General features: G+C 38.3%; 1 protein-coding gene and 1 long non-coding RNA gene across 12 annotated transcripts in view; one reads left to right on the top strand and one right to left on the bottom strand.

Annotated features, from left to right (window-relative positions):
- The window catches only part of LOC137853254 (uncharacterized), a 68,376-nt gene extending 51,387 nt beyond the window's left edge, over positions 1-16,989 (top strand). The window contains exons 4-6 of one of the 2 annotated variants that reach the window (XR_011094354.1): positions 7,852-7,963; positions 11,221-11,316; positions 14,367-16,863. This is a non-coding gene — a long non-coding RNA (uncharacterized lncRNA). Of the gene's footprint in view, positions 1-7,851; positions 7,964-11,220; positions 11,317-14,366 lie in introns of both variants that reach the window. The other variant, XR_011094355.1, reaches the window with a different exon arrangement.
- Positions 1-21,076, bottom strand: part of PLCB1 (phospholipase C beta 1) — a 376,130-nt gene that overhangs the window by 10,936 nt on the left and 344,118 nt on the right. For 2 of the 10 annotated variants that reach the window (XM_068675411.1, XM_068675410.1), the window contains exon 32: positions 13,961-14,025. The exons of 4 other annotated variants lie outside the window; for them this stretch is intronic. In XM_068675411.1, coding sequence (XP_068531512.1) covers positions 13,987-14,025 — 39 coding nt within the window. In that variant the 3' untranslated portion in view covers positions 13,961-13,986. Of the gene's footprint in view, positions 1-11,104; positions 12,778-13,960; positions 14,026-14,641; positions 14,705-16,987; positions 17,045-21,076 lie in introns of those variants that run through there. 4 more of the 10 variants (XM_068675412.1, XM_068675408.1, XM_068675409.1 and 1 more) reach the window with 4 other exon arrangements.

The raw sequence follows: 21,076 nt of genomic DNA, 5'->3' as shown, positions 1-21,076 counted from the left end.
GTTGGGAAATGCAGTTTCTTGGGAAGCCAGAGCTGGGAATGCAGAGTTAACATTGCTACATGTGCAGAGCTCATTAGAGAGCAACAGAGACTTGAAGAAAAGTATTTTCTCTTTCTCCCAGCAACCGTAAGCAAGTGCATAAAGGAACATACCACTGTGTTAACATTTGGGCTTAAATCAAGGATGATATAGCTAAATTAAAAGAAAGCTGTTAGGTAGCTGAGGCCTTATCTCAAAAAGATGCCAGTGCATGGTATCTTTAAAGAAAACCTAAAGGCACTCAGTAACAGAGACAGCACGGACACACGCATTGCACTAGGTAAATGACAGCTGGTGTGGTCTTTACACTGAGTGGAAAGCTCCCATTAATGATTCCTGTCCTCAGACAAGGACATCTCAGTTTTGCTGCACTCCTACCACTGCCTCTACAAATAATTGTTACCTTTCAGACCATGACAGATACAAGAGACACCAACTTCATGACTTTCTGTTAGCCCCACCTCAAACCCTTTTTCTTTCACATAAAACTCCCCTAATCCTTCATACAAGGTCTAAGACACCACGCTAATTTTATCCTGCATGATCTTAGTGCTACTTCGGACTGAGATCAGGGGCCGTTGCTCAGGGGTAGCTGTATTTTCAACTGACCCGCCCCTGGTTTCCCATGTCAGCAGGTTTCACCGTCCAGATACTCTACTTTAGAAATTGCCCCAACAGATGCTTGAAAAAATCAGTATAGCACCTGAAGCCCTTTATAAGCCAAGGAATCTAGAAACTGTATATTGTGCTATCTTCCCTTCTTCATATGCTCCCTGTTTGACATCCCGACTGCTATCTTCCATGTTTCAGCTTCGTGTCTCTTCTTATTAAAGCAAAGGTGATTTGCTGCGCTTTCCCCAATGTACAAGTCCCCATATAAATGAGTCCTTTAATATCTGCTGTCTCAAGGCATTAGACTGTAACCTTAGGGCCTTCATCAATCTGCGTCTCCACCTTTATTAACTGCAACTTCAATTGAACCAATGGGACTGCGAAGAAACCTGGGACCTAGGCTCCTAGGTTTTAACACTCTCATAAAGAAACTCCTATCTTCTTTCTGTATACTAAAGCAACATCTATTCCAAGAGCTAATTAAAAAGTAAATGTTTGAGCGATGAGTCTATCGGTGCCCAGATTATGTATGTATTATATATACATATGCCTGCCGTGTATTGCTGATGAAAACTTTTGAGTTAGAGAAGTTCCTTGCAGCAAAAGCCTAAAATGGTGACTTTTTCCTACTGGCAGTTATATTATTGTTAGTAATCTCAGATCTCTTGCATTTTCTTTAAAGAGAGAGCTTGTACTGAATTCTGTAGGAGGATTTTATTCACAGTAACTTTGTTTCCTATTTCTTCAGCAGGGCAGCAATTTATTCTCATGCAAAGTCTCTGTGCCTTGTAAACTGTATATTTGGAATCATTCTTCTTTTTGATGAGTATTTGGTGTAATTGTTTCTTTTTGTGGATAAAATGCTTCCTTAAGCTGTCAAGTGGTGGTTTTTTTTTTTTTTTTTTTTGACTGTATAAATATGTGACCTATGCATCTGTTGATGCATATCAATAAAGATAATTTGAGCTGGTACGAATGGAAAAAAATCCCTTCTTCATGAATATGTATAATATTTACAGGCTAGATTCTGCTCTTTTTCATTATCACCAGAGAAAGTTAACTTCAGTGTAAGCAGAAGAGAATCTGCGCTGTTTCAATGCAATAAATTCAGAGAAATTCCACTGAAGTCTCATCTATCAACAGATACTGCCCTTAGTTTACTGGGATGGATCCAGGATAAATAACTTTAGTGACATAGCTCAAATGGAGCTTCTTAATTGGTCTTTTCATAAAAAATGCTGTCCATATTTTGGGTACTGTCTTCAAAACAAACAAGCAAGAAAAACATCAGTGCATCCATTACCTTCTACTGATGGTGGTTTTTTCATTTCCATGTTGCACCCCGTAAACAGGCAGCTGACTGTCCAATAGCACAAGCCTTGAAAGAGTATCAGTATTGCAACTCTCTGCTCAAGAGGCCATAGCAGTCCCTTGGAAACTCCTTTTAAATGACATCTGGAGGTTATAACAGCAACAATATAGTCCAGAAATACTTCAAATCCCGGGTGGACTAGAGGACATGAGGCTCTCAGAGCTGTGCAGCACCAGAGCAGCTGAGTAGGGTGTCTCCTGGGGGTCCTGGAATCCATGGGGCCACTTATATAATGTGTTTTGCCTAAAAGTGGTGCTGTTCTGCAGAGTGCAAGGTTCTGGCTATTTCTGAAAGAGGAGAGAGACAGGACAAGAAAGCTTCAGGTGCTTAAGGCCTCCTGTGCAAGGGCTCAGGAGCTGATGAAGTACAGACCTGAAAAAACTGGTGAAACCTACACCACATCTTCTGGATCCTTGCCTAAACTGAACTCTGAATACAGTTTAACAAAGCACTTTTCAGTCTCTCATATCCACCTTTCTAACAGATAATTATAGCGTAGCCTGTGTCTGACTCTTGGCAGGACATCTCTAGCAATCCCATCAGTATTGCAGAAAATTCCCTCTGAGCAGAGAGATTGCTTCTCAAACACAACAATGAAATGAAAAGGAAATAAATAATTTATTTCTCTGTCTCTCTAGAGGCATCCCTGTGCTACTCAGTGGAAAAGGAAGAGAGACATCCTATGATTAAGTCTGGCACCTCCTTTCGCTGCGATAGTCTGCACTGCCCTCCTACTTAGCCCAAGGTCTCAAGCCTGTTTAGAGTAGTAAAAGCTCTGAACACACACTGAGGTCTGTGCATCTTAAGATAGCATGCTTCTTCAGGTATATGCTCCGTATAATTTCCATGTCACTGATTATTGTCAGGGAGCTGCAAGGAGTTTTAGAAGCAAGCCGTCATTAGTTCAAAAAATAATCATGCTGATAAAACCTTATAACTCGCACTGGCTATACCTCTTCATATTAGAAAGTCTCTGCAGGATGGAACCTTGCTGAAAAGTGTGCTTGGAAAATTTCCGAGCAGTCAGTCCTTCTGTTAATATCCTGTTAAAATGAATGTTTTTAGACTAGAAAGCAAGCACTCTGAATAAAGATCAAAGCCTTAGAAGTTTCTTCCAAAATCTTTTCAAGTAGTTGCAGCTCTGTAATCCTTTGTAACAATGAAGGCTATTCCAAAATATTTCCCGCTCACTAGCAACATGAATTTAGCTTCCTCTTTACTATTAGCAGAGACACGCATCTCACCAAACGATGAGCCAATTTAGCAACCAATCTATTATTCTCTAACATAACCTAATGAAAGAAATCTATTTAGGATCTAACTCAGAGGTATCAGACACACACAAATGTATGCAGGTAACTGTGCATATGGTAGTAACATTAGGCAAATACTGACAAATATTTCTACTATTTATTGCAATATCTCAAGTCCAGCAATGCTCTTCACTTCCTTTGGAATTAGGCAGTGGGGCAACTGCCACGCTGCCAAATAAATCCAGATACCATTTCTGATCATTAGCCCTACCTCTGACCGCTGTCTTTCTTCAAATCAGGTTGTGGAAAGACAAGAAAAATGTAACATTACAAGCTAAGACTTTCCTTTGAGAGAGTAGTGTGCAACTTTTGTTTCAGCGAAGTAGCCTGTTCTGCTCTAACACCCACATATCCCTAAACTTACCAATAAAAGGAAAATTTCATTTGACATGCGAAGGACTTTTTAAAAAGAGAATTACCTGTATCACAGTTTGTCATTTCAGAAGTTTGACAGTGTATATTATCTTTCCCAGAAGACAATTAGAGGTTAAGTGGATGAATGACTGGATGATAAGCATATTCTTTTCTAGCTATCTACATGTATGTCTTAACCTGTTTGGTAAATATTTTTTAAATAAATTAGAATTAGCTAATTTTGAAAATTAAGATACAGTCCCTCACATCATTTAGGTGCTATAAAAGCTTTCAAGCTTTTAAGCTATTGTGCTAAAATTGGAAATTTAAATATGCTTTCTGCTACCCAGAGCTTGAGGCAGATATCGATCAAATGATTAATAAATGTAAATACGTGTAATTTGATGAAAGCCACATCTTCAAGACCAAACATGAAATTTCTCAGGTGCTTGAAGAGTAACCCAAGAGAGATAACCCTCTAGAGACAGAGAGATAGAGATTCATGTCTTGGATGGAGACCACTTTGGGAAGGCAATAAAACAGAAGTACACAAGCACATTTTCACCTCACAGCTGAGTTTTATATTGACTTTGCTACTCTGCTTCACAGGTGGGGTTAAGTGACTTTTTATTTTTATTAATTTTTCGCAGTTTATTTGTCAAAAAAAAAAAAAAGTTTTGGCAGGATAACCTATATGTTTGAGCTGCTGTCCATGATTTTAGCCATCTCAGAATGAATTACTGTAATGCTCTCTCTTTGCTCTCTTTTCTGTTGTTAGTAAAAACATTAGAAAAAATCAACGTGTTTTTCTTCTTGAAGGCAAAATATTCAAAACCACTCAACTTTGGCATTACTATATGCCTAGCAGAAGTTTAACAGTGGACACACAGCTATTTTCCTTCACTTTACATCCTGCAAGAATAATGGTTTAGTACTTTGGCCCTTCTACTTCCAAGAAAGCAGTGTAAGGGAAGTTGAGACTGAGCTTAACAATGACAAAAAGTTGGAACTCAATTTACATTCATTATATAATTAATATTAAACTAAGTCGTACCATTGCTGCTAAGAATGCAAAGTCTGATGTTGGCAATGGCTGCTCTATGTCCACATACTACTGCTATCTTCATTTCTCTCTACTTCCATCTTTTTTTCACCTATATACACACCACTTCTCATTGTTTCAGGCTATACTGCATCGCGCACTATTTTACTTTTATTTTTTTTTGGCTTGGGGTGCAAAATTAGTATGGAATTTTTACTGTACCTCTTAAAACTTTACAGCTCAATGTAAGAGCCGCACTGCCCAGAGGTTCAACCTCATTAAAAATAGCCCAAAGGCTTTTACTTTCTGATACTACAATGAACTTAAAAGGAAAAATACCTCTTCTTGTCTGTACTGCTATTACTGGATTAAGGAGTACTATGCAAAGGGAGGTTAATGGAGCTATCCTCATGATTAAGTTCAAGGGATTAATGTTTCAGTTCAGTTGTTTTTTATTTAAACATTTTTTTCAAAGGTCGTATTAACACTAACTATCACAAACTCAGGCAAGTCTCTAATTACCCATCAAGTTTAAATGAGCCATGCAGAAAACTTTATTTCAATGATGTTTAGCAAGCATCCCGCAATGCAAAAATTGACATATAAAGTAACTCATAATGGTAGATAAACAACAAAAAGCTTGTCCCAGTGCTGCACAGAGTAGGTTGGCCTCATTCCTGATAAGAGGCAAAGCCAAAGTTCATTTATGTTTAGAAGAAGACAGTGAGTGACTTTGATGGGTTTTGGATTTACAGTACCAGCAACCATTTAAATACAGGCAAAAACTAACCAGGTCAAATGAAATAAGCACCAGCACTGAATAGCACAAAATGCACACTCTTTCCCAAACACAGATCCAAAGCTCATCAGGATTTTCAACTATCTTGACTTAGCAACTGAAGGTAGCTGCAAAGCACGAAAGAGTTTAGGAAACAGGGCCAGGTTGCTGCTTAAAATCCAGGCCTGTTTCAACAGACAGATAGAGACAACAAATTCCTGTGGAAAAGGTCAGATGCCATTCTCATGTCCAGACCCACCAATCTTTATCTCTCTGCACCCAACCTGATGCGGGTTTCTGTTGAGCACCTAAGCTCCACGAAGAAGGGAAGCCTCTGAAGGTGTTTTGCCCCTCTTTTAGTTAGTATGGGTGAACAACTACCACCCTTACCGTGCTGCAGCCCAACTAGCCAGCAGAGATCCTCAGGTCTGCTGTTCCCAAGTGTGGTGGAATATATTCAGTGGGCTATGCTGATAGAAAGCATGCAAATTGTAAACACGGAGGAGCACTTGCATGTTGAAGTCTGCTCTATGGTATATTTTTCACCTTGCAGTGCAGTTGGACATCTTAAAGTCCTCTTGAACAGATTGGTCAATGATACTGCCACCAGCACACTTTGTTTTTACAGTCAGACCTCTTGCCAAGGAAGAGGAATATATTCCCTAGAAGGTATAGCCAGCAGATACAGGAAAATAAGGAATGCCACAACTTACTAACACTGGCCAGTGATACCTTCATACTGGTAACAGCTTGCTGTATTAGGAGAACGGGCTGAAGAGGGAGAGTCCATGCTTAATTAGAGAAAACAATTACTTTAGTGCACAGTGTGAAGCTGCAGGTTTGAGAAGGACACAAAGTACCTTTTGTCTATGGTGTCGTATCCTGTATAGAAAGATTCAGGCACAGCCGGTCAAGAACAGCATGACAGGCCCAATGAGAAAGAGCAGCCCCCAGAAAGGCGGACGAAGTACCAGCACCACGAGGAATCGGTTCCTTCAGTACCTTCCTTTCCCACAGGTCTCAGTGTGCAGAGACCACACCAGGGCCTCCTCCCACTCTCAAGCCTTCTACAGGAAGAATGAGCTTTTCTATTGACATCAGTGTGTGCTAGATTTGGTTCCTGGCCTCTCTCCTTCTGAACTTAATATAGTTCATCCAAGTTTAGTTCACTGGAGAGTCCAGCTTGAAGTGAGATGAATCCCATGGAACTTCACTAAGTCCTTTGCTTTTTTTTCCACTGAGATGCCATCAAAATGTATAACATGACCTCCTTAGAGCTCTGATTTGTTTTTAATCTGATTTCATTTGTGTGTATCACTGTTGGTAGCCTCTATCTTGTAAAAGTTTTGTACTGTGCAAAACCTTATTTAAGAAAAAGAATTGGCAGTATAACCAAACCACTTTCCATTAAAAGAACTTATCTTCTTAATGCTCTATCTGTATTTTATTATTACTGCAGTACTTGACATCTTCCAAAGGCATTAAGAAGTTCTTGAGAGGTCTTATAACTTTACAATGTATTCTGTCATGCCAGTTCTGATCACAGTCTAGTTGAAGATAAATTTAATGAACACTAGAAAAATACATGTCTCGCATGGAAAGTGATTCAGTTATTTGAGGAAGCAACAGTACTTTGAAAACACTTGTTGCTTGGGTTAAAGCTCTATTTAAAGTATCTGTAAAGTACACATTCTACTGAGGATAACAGAGACTGATTTTGAATTTGGAGAGCATTTCAAATGACAGTAGGCAAGTTTCAGAAACGAATAATATTATTTACTTGCAAAAAAATCTTTTAGAACAAGGATTTATAAAATACCATCTTTTCTGCATCTAACACAAATGGATTTAGAACTATAAAACTACAGACAAGCATTAGATTTAGTAATGGTGAGTGGATAAGCAAGTCAACTGCTACTCAATGTAACAGTAATAAGATTATTCTGAGTTAGTTACAGGAGTTATTCCTAAGAAAAAAAAATTAACACATGTTATTTAAACTTTCTTACATATCAATTAGTTTGAAATAATAAGTCTTTAGGCTATCCATTAATTGCAGCACTGTAGACACAATCTGTATTTAAAATTATGCAGTGAAAATTAAGCCAAAGCACCAAGCAGTCTTGGCTAACAAAAAAGATTTCCTCAGCCCTTCGGATAAAGAAGGAGAGATAATGGGGGCACTGAATTCACAAGAGAACTCTTTCTCAGTTTACTATTCTCTGCTTGTCACATGTTAACACAGACTACCGAAGCCACAAGCTGTTATCCACGTGTTTAATTTGCAGTGTTGCATTTTCAGTGCATTCGTTTTCTGATCATACGGTATGACTGTTTTCAGACAAAAAAGAAAAGAACTTCAGTGATTAACGCAAAGGAAGGACAGCAACATATATAACCTGAAGAACAGCTGATTAAGAAGATTCTGCCACAGGATCATTTACAAGTGCAAGGTAAATGTAGATGAGAATTTTATTTAGCTTAGCTACTCTTTTTCTAGAAGACGGGGGGAGGCTGGTTGCAGGGGAACACCTATACATCAGGAGAAGTCACCATTTTAGTTTCTACTTGCTGCTATGGCTCTAGGCTCTCAAAGAAGGCTTCAAAGCACTCTTTTACATCTTACCGTCTTTACAGAATAGATCTTATTGAAACAGAAGTTCCCTTATCTGGACATATTTTGCTGCAATGATGTGCTGAAACTACAACTCGGCATTTGTACCATTATAGCTGGTTCACACTGGCATCTGTCAGAGGTACACAGCATGGACTGTCACAGATGCTGACTGCTGTCGCTATCCTCAGTGGCAGCAGTGAGCGGAAGTGGAATTATTTTTAAAAGTGCAGCTATTAATTGATAGGTATTTTTTCCTGAGTCTTGTATGCCTGCAGCATCCATGAGGAGTCAGAGAACATTCAGCTGAATGGTGTCTTCCCGCCACAGAAATTAGGAACAAGCAGCTGAAATATTCTCTGTTGTAAAGAATGTCTGATGGAGGTAATCAGAAAGTGTACCTGAGAATGATGCTTCTTTAAAGTCAGACAAACCGAAACAAACAGGTTGCTATCTTAAGTCTTCTCTGCATGCTACACCAACAGCTACCAAGCTGTTACACCTTACTGTCTCTGGTATCTTGCACTTAATTATACTATTACTTGATAAGAAAAGGCAGAGCATCAGGCAGTTACCTTTCTGTGTGTAATACAGCTCTTTATCCTCAGACAGTAGTGATTTATACTTCTGTGCATGGAAAATGATAACCTCTTTGACATACAGCCTAGCCACTGCGAGATTTCCTACTGTCAGTATTCTGACATGTAAGTTTGTTAAAAAACACTCTCAGGTGTTCTCTACTATATGCATGCTTATTTAAAAAGTGCTCCTCTAAATGCTCATTGAATTGCTATAGGAGGGAAATGAAGGTGAATACTGAGTCTGTTCTCTTATGGCATGTCTGTACATTTGTGGATGCATATACTCACAAAAATATCGGAAAAATAAGAGGGCATCTGACTATTTTTATGTAAATCAAAATGCTGATTTCACTGTCATAAACAGAGATTTTCTATAAAAATTCACATTACTGAAGTATTCATACCAGACCCAGCTAAAGAAAGGGTCTTTGGTAAGACACTTGTCTTTTTTTTTTCTTTTTTTTTTTTTTTTTTTCTTCTTCTCTTCTGGTCTCCTGCATATTATTGAAGGAGAAACCTACTGAAAAATCTCTGGGTACTGATAGAACTGGACATGAAAATGGACACTGTCATGGTGGTGACCTCTGACAGTTGTCCACACTAGGAAGAAAGGGTGGTGAAGCCTACTTGCTCAGAAAACTTTTGAAAAAGCAACACAGCAGGGCACAGGACACCCTCAACTTCTTAGCAGGCAGCATTCATATTTGTAATGCATGCGCTCTACTTTACTCGTGTTTGTATAGGAAGACAGACAACTATTCACATAAAAGATCTCTGAGCAAGCTTATTGCCTTTTCACATTATATGAATTCTTGCAGCTGCAAAAAGAGATGATCTTGGCCTGGATCAAATCCTCAAACATGGTTTTTATCACTTAACTGAATCTACTTTGTGGAAGCAGCAGCCATTAAGGAGCAGCTGATATTACAAGAAAATAACTCCAGACTTAAAAAAAAAAAAAAAATCACCTAAAAAGTAAAAAAAACAAACAAAAAAAAACGAGTAATAACTTAAAAATTGAATTAATTTTCAATCAACTAGTATTTTCTAATGTGAGCCACAGTAGTGTCTGACTGAATACAGATGGGAATGAAGGGTATTCCAGGCCAAGAGGAGACATTAACACTGACATGGAACTGGGGAGAAGTTACTGCAGAGTTTTTTCCATTATGCCACAGAGAGCATGAGCCCCTGATCAGAATTTCAATGAGTCTTTGAGGAAAAGACTGACAGCGAATTATCATTCCCAGGAGGTTTTGCAATTTCCATGCTACTTAGTATTACAGACTCATACACCTATTACACCTCAACTTCAGCAGGATCCAAGCTAAGCAATATAAGATGTATTACTAAAAGAAAAGGGAAAGAATTAATTGCTTCCAAGGCCATCAGTCCTATCAGGAATACTGATTCCCAAAACCTGATCTGGGCTTTCAGATTTTTCAGCAGAAAAGATCACTCTGTGAGCAGAAATATTAGACTGAGATCCCACTGACCTATGCAACCCTGCAAAATAAAGCTCTGAGCCAAACAGATACCTCTAAATATCCTGGTATTAAATAATCTCAAGAAGAACATCAGGAGATAATCTATTCTATATACTAATGGGTTCTAGAAATACTAACCTTCAGTATCAGCAGTTGGTGAAGTAATTTGCCCTATGTGCTTCAAGCCATATGTTTTATTCAGGCATTAACACCTACTTTGTGAAAATAAAGATGTCAGAATGTGAGCTACCACATGCAATATCATTCCCACAGGCCATATAGTAATTAAACATGCAGGCTGACATTGCACCACAGAATTCTAGTTGTATGTAACAGGCATTAAAGGACTTACAAAAATCCAGGTTTATAAAAGACGCCAGCTTGATTCTAGACAGCACCTACACATACCTGAAGCCTACTGAAAAACTCTATCATGCACTTAAGTGTTTATCTGAAAAATCTTAAAGGATGAGGAAAGTGTAACCGTTAGGTCTTTCTTTTCAGAGCTATCACAAGCCATCCCTTCCTGGCTTGGAAGGGATGCATGGAAAAAAAAAAAAAAGAGCTGCATGTTCAGACCAGACTTTTAAGTTTACATTCTCTTATTCTGCCTCAAAAATTTTCTTAGGTTTCTGAAGTTGACAAAAATCAATCACTATTATCAAATGAAAGTTTCTGCTATAGATGACTAATGTTTACTAGTGGATTCAGATAGTTCCTGAATGAAGCTGTGAATTTAGGTCATTTCTCTACATTTCTGCACAGCTACTATCATGACTCGTAAGGATTACATACCTCTCCTGCATATGAATATTCTCTAAGGTCATTAGTTTTGTTCAGCCCAAAATCACTGGTTTCTTGTATGGGAGAGAGCGCTGAGATACGTCTTGATGGCCTGCATGAAAACTTGACTCTTCCCTTCTGTGTCACCTGACCTCCTCCTACCCAGCCACTTCAGAGCATGAGAGCTTGGGGCAGAAAGGAATGGAAGAAAAAAGAACTTCCCATCATTCTCATATTTCCTTTAGAGCAAGTGAAACCATGGGGTGGATTCCTTTCTCCCTGGTTGGAACTCCCTGTGTTCCTAGTGCTGATCCACGTTGTTTCCCAGTTTTCATGCACAGGTAGGACACACTGAATGGTAATTCCAGCATGCACAGCTTCCCTAATACCACATTCCCCTGTATGCAGTCTATGAGGCTGAACTCCTGAGAGCAGGACAAAGCAAAGGAAAGAATAACTGCAGTGGACCAGACGAGGTGTTATGAGTGATTACATGGCTGCCACAGGGTTCTTCTCTGAGGTAACATTTGCATAAGCAATTGGATTGCCCAGGGCCAACCATCCTCCCAAGATATCCTGATTTGACCCAAGCAGGGGACATGAAGTTGGCCTCATATTGTTTAAAATGTAAATGATGTACGGTGTTAAGCACTTCTCTTTTTTTAAATGTTCACAGAGTGGTTTCAAGGCAGCTCAGCTCTATTTCTATCCTCCTGCTTTTCAGGAAAGGAAGACAGAATATCCTTGAGGAAGAGAAATCAATATTCTCATGACACTTAAACACAAACAGCAAAGAAATCCCAGTTCTTTAATGAACAATTGCCAATTTAATGTTGCCATCTCGACTAAGTCACTCTTTTGAATACTGTCAAGGTGCCAACATATTCATTATGTCCTCTACTTTCTTTTGTCACAACTACTTTGCTCAGGAAACACACACTTTTAGTTGCCTTGCCTGTATCCAAGAGGAAAACAACATTCATGCAATCAAAGCCCCACCTAGCAGCTTTAATAGCTGACCTTATCAAATGAGAGAACTAAAAAATATTTAGAATTAACTGCATTCTTCTTAAAAGGTGCTAGAAAAACACTTTTCAATAGTAGAAACATTAAAATAAATTGTAAGTATATAATGATACGTACAGATACATGAAAAATATGCTAGTGTCCATATAGGCAGGGACAGGTAATCCACAGCAAAACAAAAACGCCTGACCAATCAAGTTATAGTCACATGCTGAAAATCAAACTTATTTAGCATTTACATTTCAGTAGAGTCTAGAAGCAAATCTCTGTTTTGCAAGATACATATCAAACACGCAGAGCTGGTTCCTTCTTTCTTACCTGTACGTGCCCATGGAAGCATATATGCATTTAAAAAATAAACAAACAAACAAGCCCCCCTAGGCAGGCTAATAAAACAACCCCTAGGGAGGCACAAGAATTGACACACTGCTGCTGGCTAGGTAGGAGAGCAGCAATCATAGCAAGCATGCTCCTTCACCACTGCTGAAGGTGTAGCGCTGCTAACACCAGCATTGGCACCACACAGACTGGAAGTGTAGTCTCAAAACCTGGGCCTTGGTTATCATTAGGAAGGGCTATAACTTATAAAACAATTATTAAGGCCTTGTATAGGATGGTGACAAGCCATACAAGGACATTCCCTAGCAGGGTGGAGCTGCAGCACTCTTGAGAAAGCTTCTTCTATGCCTGAGCATGTGTGCGAGTTGAGCCACAAGACGCAGAAAGGCAAACACTGCCTGACCGGCAGTTGAAAAAAATCCTTTGCATCCAGGTAGCTGCAAGCAGAAAGGTTGGTTTTATTACCAAATACAGTCCTCACTGAGAAGCTATGGCAGTTCTCAAAGAGAAACAAAACATATCAAAACATTGCAGAAGGCAGCAGTAGAAAGAGAAATATTAAATAAAAATACAAAGCAAATAAGATTCACTGATTCAGTGACAAAGGTGTATGGTTTATTGTCATCCCCATGTCAGTGAAAGCTCTGGCATGACCATACTTAAAGAAGTTTCAGGGAGCTCACTTATACATAATCATGTCTCCTGATAGCAGAGATATCTCTGAAATACTAATTCCCTCTATCATCATGTTCTAATCATTAGCTCTCTCATAAAGCAAGGAAAAAAATATCTTTAATCCGTTTGCTTCTTTCTTCCAGGCTTTGACTGCCTTTCTCCATTTGTCTTCTGTTCTTCCTCCCTGAAAAACTCACTCTCTCACCTCTAAATCTTCCCCTTCAGGCTTCGCTAATCCTGCTTTACTGATTCACATTCATAAATGTCTTTTTTTTTCTTTTTTTTTTTCCCCCAATTTTCCCTGCTGCCCTGACACCCTGGTTAATCCTTTCTTTCTTTATCCCATAGTCTAGTGTCCCAGATGACAAATCCTAAATTTATCTTCTTGGTAAGCTTGATCTTCAGAGGTACCCAGAATTCCCACCTTCAGCATCTTTCCCCTAGCTCATTCTCTACATTTAGATGTTCTCAATTCCTACCCCTATATCTCCCCACACATCAATCTTTACCTCTTCAGAGAGGCATTTAACAGTGCCTGGTTTTCTAATCTGTGAGTACTGCAGCTACTGTGAGCAGAGAACAGGGGGTATTCTGATGACCCAAAGGACTGTAGGAAGACGACTTGTATAATCATGCTGCTACACACAGCCCCTGACCACTGCGCTGAGGTGGGGCAAAAGCGGCAATAAATAAAGCAGGCAGGCAGACAATGTGGTGGGGTATGATTTGAAGAAGCCACAAATTGCTTTACCAGCATAAAAAGAATGTAATGGCCAGTGGCGGCATATTATGCAGCTAGCAGATAATAATCAGGGCTGTAATTGCTCAAAGATTTCAGAGGAACCACCAGGCAGTAAATTGTGGATGCTCCTGACTCAAAGTTTTGACATGTAAAATGAAAACAACATTAGCATTACTAGATAAAAAGGGGAATGTTTCACTCACTTTCACTATAGTCTCATATTCCATTTCTACTTCTGTTTTTCCTCTACTTCTTGTTCTTCTATGCTCTTTAAAACAAAACCAAGGATCATTTCAATTTGACGTGATTAACAATTACTCTAAGCTGAAATGACATAATTCTGTGCATTACAGTAAAATAACAACTCTTTAATCTATGTACTTAATGAAAAACAAAAGATTACTTCATGCTTCTGCGTGCTGGCTCGTTAATATGTGACTAGGTAGTAGGAACACGTTAGTCAGAGAAACCAGTCTATTTATCGCAACCTGTCACTCCATACTAAAAGAGGACAATATTTTGACTTTGTCATGTGGGAGATCTCCTACGTTGCTGCTTAGGCACATCACACGAAGTGACATGTTTTGTTTTGTTTTGTTTTCTGGGAAGGGATAAGAAGTATGTCTCTAAAGGAAAAAACGATATCGCCCATGCTACCTGAAGTCTGTGCTTGAAGAAATACCTCCAGCCATTGCAGCAGGAGGGCCTCAGATTGCAGGCATGCCTAATCCCATGAACTCAGTGCATTTTGCATGGAAAACCTTCAAAGACAACCCCAAGTGCTTACGAGAGTGGTGGAGCTCTTTCACCAGACAGCCGTTTCCCTTTGACTCAGTCTTGCCACAGTGCCTGAACAGGAGAGGTGCGGGACATGGCGCTGTTGGAGATGTCACTACTGTTCACTTGCCTTCATTCTGACTTGGCGTTTCTCTCTGGAGCTGAAACTTCTGTTTGATAGTTCCAAAGAGCATCAGGATTTTCAGATTGTCCCATCAACCTAGAAGACCCTGCCGTGCTGCAGGCATGTTATTCAGAGCTGTCTCACTGGGATGGCTGTGGCTCGTCACACACCACCCTGAGCACCTGAACTTAAACTCTCTCTCTTGAAGAGGTCTAAGGTCTGCACCAGGGAAGTCCTGAAGGTATTCCAGCATCAACCAAAAAGACTCACGGTTTTTAGCTTGTGCAGTTATTGGAAAATGGCTATAAAATTATAGTCTGGAACTTGAAAAAGGTGACTTTCTGGTTCTTGCTGAGTGTAGTCTTCCAACAAAGTTACTGTGCCATTTTCAAGTGGCTGCAGTATGTTTTATTCTCTGTTGTGTTAAGTTATTGTGGTAACTGCCTTGTTTTACTCTAAGTGTGATTTCAGTTATTAAGTGCTTCGTAATGATAGCAATTGCATGAGTATATCACTGAACTTGGTTCTCTTTGTAGAAGTTAAACCATGGCTCTTATGTTACAGATGGTGCACCTAAAATCTTGACACTTTCCGCCTCATGTACTTTATACCTTATTATGTATTCAAGATAATAAATGCCACATATACCTATGTACAATGTCCAAGAGCCAGAGCTGTAATGGCATCTAATGTATCAGCCCTGGAATAATCACTTGCAAGATCACTGAGGTCAACAGTATTTTGTCTTAGTTGTTGGCTGTCAAGTTTGCTACAAATGAAAATGCAAACTGAAACCTTTAAAAAGAAATAGAAACAAACAATAGCACAAAATAAAGTTTTCTGTTTTAATATTTAAAGTTAAAATAGCTAAATAACTGAAGTGCTATGTTTTTGGTTTATCACAAAACATTTTCTCTAAAAACAGTTTTTTAAACTGAATGTAATTATTGAGCCACTTCCTTAGTAATGGGTAAAGCAGCAGAACGATATATTTGAGCACTGTGTCCTCGTTCTACTTTCAGGCAGATTCATAAATGCCTTACAACTGAGTCACAACAACAGACAAAAAAATAAGTAGTTAATGTGGCTGGATTTGGTTGAAAATATTTGTAAAGGAACTTATACCGCTCTTTCTTACACTGTGTTGCAACAAATGAATTAAACCATTTTTATTTTCTCCTTGAACTCTTTCTCACCTTGGTAGCAGTGGGCTGTAAAACTACTGCATTAGCACTGACACAAATGGTGTTATAAGATACATGTTGGGTATAAGATGTTCAGGAAATGGGTGCCAGTGATTGTGGTAGCTTGCACCATTTTGACATGCAAAATGAATCTAAAATATTAGCTGAGGAAGCAGAAAGTGACAGTTTGTAGCAGAAAAAATGTAGCAGCAAGAAGGTGAAACGTAAAGTGAAAAAACGAAAGCTACTTTGTTTTGCACAGTTCCTGATCACTTCTGATGCACTTTGTTTTTCTGTCCCTTTGATCTCTACACTTCACTGGTTTTGTGCTCCCTCCGACAGACAAATCATATAACTTAAAATTGGAAAATTTAACAACATTACATACATGTTTGCAGCACACAAGCATTTTGTAACTGTGGATGTTGGCCTAGTTACTTCAATGAGGCTCATATCTACTCAGGCCTGGTTAAGATTTGAATAGAAATTCTTTTAAAACCAATATTGGAAAACACCATTAAGCATGCTCTTGCTAAATTCCTTTGTTTGTGCAACATTATTACTTTTTCTTACTTTTGACACTAGTTTTAGCCAGCCTCCCTGTAAAGGAAACATTTGTGTTGGTGAAAATATGTGTCTACTTTGCAGGTGGGTGACTACAGGTCTGTATTGGTTAGTGACCACACACCAGGTGTGCAAAGTAGGCACGCATTTGCATTTGCAAACATACAGATTTTACCTACCTGTGGGGTGAACATCAGGCTCAAAATAACCCAAATGTTTCAAAACAAACAAACGAACAGAAAAAAAAAACAAAAAAAAAAAAAGGAAAAAAAAAAAGAAAAAAAAAGAAAAAAGGCAACATGATAACAACTTTACTAAATCAAACTGAGGATTTTCCCTTTGGTTATTTAGCAAGTACTCAAAACACAGTCCACTGAATTTAGGAGAGATATCTGAATAGCATGAATTCTACAGTGATGGGAATTATAAGGTTACAAGATACAACTCTTTAGTTGTAAGTAGGGTACACACCACTCAAAACCAGTACCGTCTATGCAGCTTTCAACAATATAGTCTGTGCACTTGCACCATTAGGATTTTGCCAATCCAAATTACGTTAGTGTAGCAGATGTATATTATATATTACACACACATATTTACCACAGGGTGCTCACTAGTTTTGGAGATCCAGGCACTGTCTTGCAGCATAGGAAAAAGAAAGTCAGAAAGAAACACAGGGATTAAAATGAACACTGAATTCAAACTCTTTTCTATTCTGGTGGTCATGACCATAAGTTGTCATCATTACATGATCTTTATAATCCCCAAGCAACTCCTTGATTCTAGTGTGAGAAATATATTTCCAGATGCACAGACATTGTGCTAAGCAGCCTTTTGTGATTTTTTTTTGTGAAATTATGGAATGAGTGGATAATACAACACAGATACACAACAGATATATACTTTCCCATATCATAACTAGACAGCCAAATGTCTGTTGCTTTTATTAGAGGTGAGACAACATTTCAGAGAAAAGACACACATGGGAACTGAACTGTAGACCACTACTAACGATGGGGGAAAATGTTAAAACACTATCTGCTATTCAGTGTCTACCTAATGCTGGTTTGCAGCAGTTTGCAGTTTTCTGGAGACATCTTCTAAAGCAGAAAGTCTAAAAATCATTCAGTGCAAGTTCAAGCTTTTAAAATACTGAAGTCAAATATATTCTGTTTTATCTGATAATCCTGAATGTGTCCTTACTTGTGCAAATGGCCAGAAAAAAAGGCTGAATTTTTTATTCTGGTTTCTAAGATTTCATGAAGAGCTGTGGTATGTTCTTATTTATTGTGACAATAGTATAAAGAGTGCCTGCCACAATTAGTCCAGAGTTATGTTCTTGCTAGTGCACAGAAATGTGGCCCAGAATCTGATCACACACAGCAAAAAATTATGATGACCTCGCATTTCCAATCAAGAATTGGTAATATGGCTGTATTCTTTACAAATATCCTTTACAAACATTAAAAAATATGATCAAGAAAAGCATATTGTATCAGGGAAAACAAAAAGGGAACACTGCTTATCCACAAGTGCTGCCTCACAGCACATCATTTTCTTCTATGAAAAATTCACGCCCCCCCCCAGTTATTCAGCAACTTGCATGTGTCACTGTTGGCTCTGCCTTTGGCATACACTTAGGGTGTTTTCAGAAACCACAGCAGCACAAAATCACCACGTTAAATGAAGAAGAAAAAAAATTTCAAAAGCACTTTGAGGGGAAATGGAAAAGTTTTAAGTGATGGTGCAACCCAAGGGACTTGAGATTTTTAGATATAAGTCATCCATACCTAGCTCCTTCTGTTTCTGTGCTGTAACACTCCTATCAAGGGCTCAGATGGCTAAAGGATTCCACTTGACTGGTGGCAACTGAGGGAACATCTTCCTGCTGAACCTCTTGGTAGCTAAGAAGCCAGCATAGTTTACTGGCCATTAAACTGAGGAAAAAAAAAAAAGCCATCTGGACGACAGTACATACTCTCTATTATTTAATCAATGGACCAAGCAAACAGGTCTTGGAATTTATGGAGGTTCTGGTTTAAATTATTATTAAGCCATAACTCCCTTTCAAAAGCTGTTTGCAGCTGTATTATGTGCTGTACAGTTCACCTTCAAAATAACGTGCCAGATGTGTTTTAAATAAATGTTCTTTATATAGGTATCTACAAATAGAAGACTCAATTGCAAAACAAAACAAAAAAGGAAATGAAAGGGTAGCGGGAATGCTTTCCCATGGATGTAATCTACAGCAAGGTTGCACAAACAGACACTTAGGACAAAATCTAGCTCATGGCAACACAGAAACAGTACAAAAAAACATTCAAGGTAGCAATCTGTAGTCATATTTTGAAAGCTGTGAAATGTGATTACATTCTCATCTTTCTTGGGTCAGAAAAAGATCCTCTGCATCTCTATCACAAAGACAATGCACACAAAGAATGCTTATGCTGTGAGAGAGAGACTCAACTAGACAGAGGAAGAAATGTAGGAGGAAGAGAGGTCCTGGCTTTGATCTCAGTGAAAGAGTAAAGTCAATTCATATTAATTCTTTTGTATGTCAAAGAAAATCACTGTTTAACAACAATGTGATGAAATCAATCACCATGCAATTTCACACCTAAGTTACATATACAATATCCAACTGTAGCAAGAACAGTCTTCATTTGCACTCCTATTTCTCTTCCTGGACAAAAGTACATTTCCATTTCTGCTTATTATCAATTACTTCAGTTATACCATTTTTAAAAATCAAATGCTTCTATAAAACAGCTCCTTAAATTCCAAAATATTATGAGAATATATATTTTAAACTAATAAAGAATAATAATAGTTCCAAACCTCAATACCAGATCCAGGAAGAGCACAACAAAAATTCTGTATGTACAGAACATTGTATCTATACCTTTCTGTATGTAGAAGAACATTTCTCAGTTTGCAAGCTAAAAAAAAGATCGAGATTGGAATTTATTTCTCAGAAACATATTTCTATTAATATAATAAATGACACTTAGATGCAAAAAGTCCAATTCATGACTCTTTCCTCCAGAGTTCATGTTCATCTGGTCAAGCATGAACAGTTAACGCACCACGGTAATGAGACCGACAAGATTCTGTGAATGTCTCAGTGGATGATTTTAATTGAAAGTCTCAAAGACATGCTCATTTAAGACATGGGTTTGCTCTGCTGAAGTCAATCTTGGTTTTGCTATTGCTATCAGTCAGAGCACATTAAAAGCTCACTACTCACTCCATGGATGTAATTGGCAAATTGCCTTAGTTTGAGAGGTAGTCAGGCAACACCTGTGACTCAACTACTTTTCACAAATTACTTTAAGGGAGTCAGTGTTAGTATAGCTAGCCCAGAACAGCAGATTGGTGAGGTTATTTTAGAGTTCATCAGCTTTTATGAAAAAATGCATTCCAATCTAGTCAATTAAAGGGAATGAGAATACCAGAGAGACGAGACTTTGATTCCTGCAGGGAATAGGCTAAACAAAGAGAAGAAAGGATATGTTGTATTTTTACTAGGAAGAATTATTTTTTGTTATCATTCAGGAAGCACTAAAATAACTAAAGAGAAATCAAGTTCTTTCACTGGCCACAGTAACAGGGCCACCAAGAACTTCAGATACTAATATATTCTTTCTGACATTATAATTATGGATTTTTAGATGATCGATAATACTCCATTCCTGGAAAACTGTATTCTTGTTTGAGTGCCATGGCTTCTACACAAAAAACAACCAGTGTTCACTAAACCTATTATATAACATGAGAGTAAGAAGCTGTCAAAGTCTTCATGCAAAAATCTGTGTTATGGAGAGCACTTTTCTACTTCTGAAGACCTAGTCTGTCTAGATCACAGACACATTCCAAGTCATTTGAGATAGATTAGTTATCTCAGAATTTTACACTAAGCAATGCTGAACTCATGCTTTAAAATTCAAGTATTAAATAGATGTATATATGTGTGTAAGATCATAACAAGAACTGAGAGGGAGCTCTGTTCTCTTAGATGAACCATAAAACTAGGAGAAATCAGCTTAGCTCCATCTTAAAAATAGTGTTCTGTCTGCACAACGAAGTAAGGTATGTAGTGCCCCAAACTGCAACTACTTGTCTGATGCCTAGTTAAGTACCAGCTAACCTAGTTATTTCTGTAAGAACAGAGCCTACAGTAGTATTCTGCGATGGCTGTCTTCCCTCTGTCCTTATAGTAAACAGGTCAAACACAGTAAAGCCCAAACGCCTTCAGCGAAATACAACCATTGTCCACAGTATTTGATTTTTTAAAGGGTAAAGTGCTAATACACGGATTTTGTATGGAAATTATCTTTGGGGATATAAAAGACTAAGCCCTCTGATCTGAATAGTGAGACAGACACTCCTGTTCCATAAATGATGTTCAAATTTGGAAGTCTGCAAACTAAAGAAAATTCTTCTCCTATACCAAACTGTCATTCTAAGTTACACCAGCACATATCCAAATTGATACCAGTAACATCTCTGAAATGGTTATGAGCAAATGCCAGTGAAATTGAGATGAGCATCAGGCAAAAGGATGTTTCAAATTGATTCAATGACTCATATGAATTAAATAGTTTAGCATTCTTATCCGTCAAATTGATTTCCTTTGCACCTTTCCATAAGTCATTTCACTACTAAGGTCT

This window comes from Anas acuta, chromosome 3 (genome assembly GCF_963932015.1).
Source record: "Anas acuta chromosome 3, bAnaAcu1.1, whole genome shotgun sequence".
NCBI lineage: Eukaryota > Metazoa > Chordata > Aves > Anseriformes > Anatidae > Anas > Anas acuta.
This window is presented reverse-complemented; position numbering and strand designations above follow the sequence as displayed.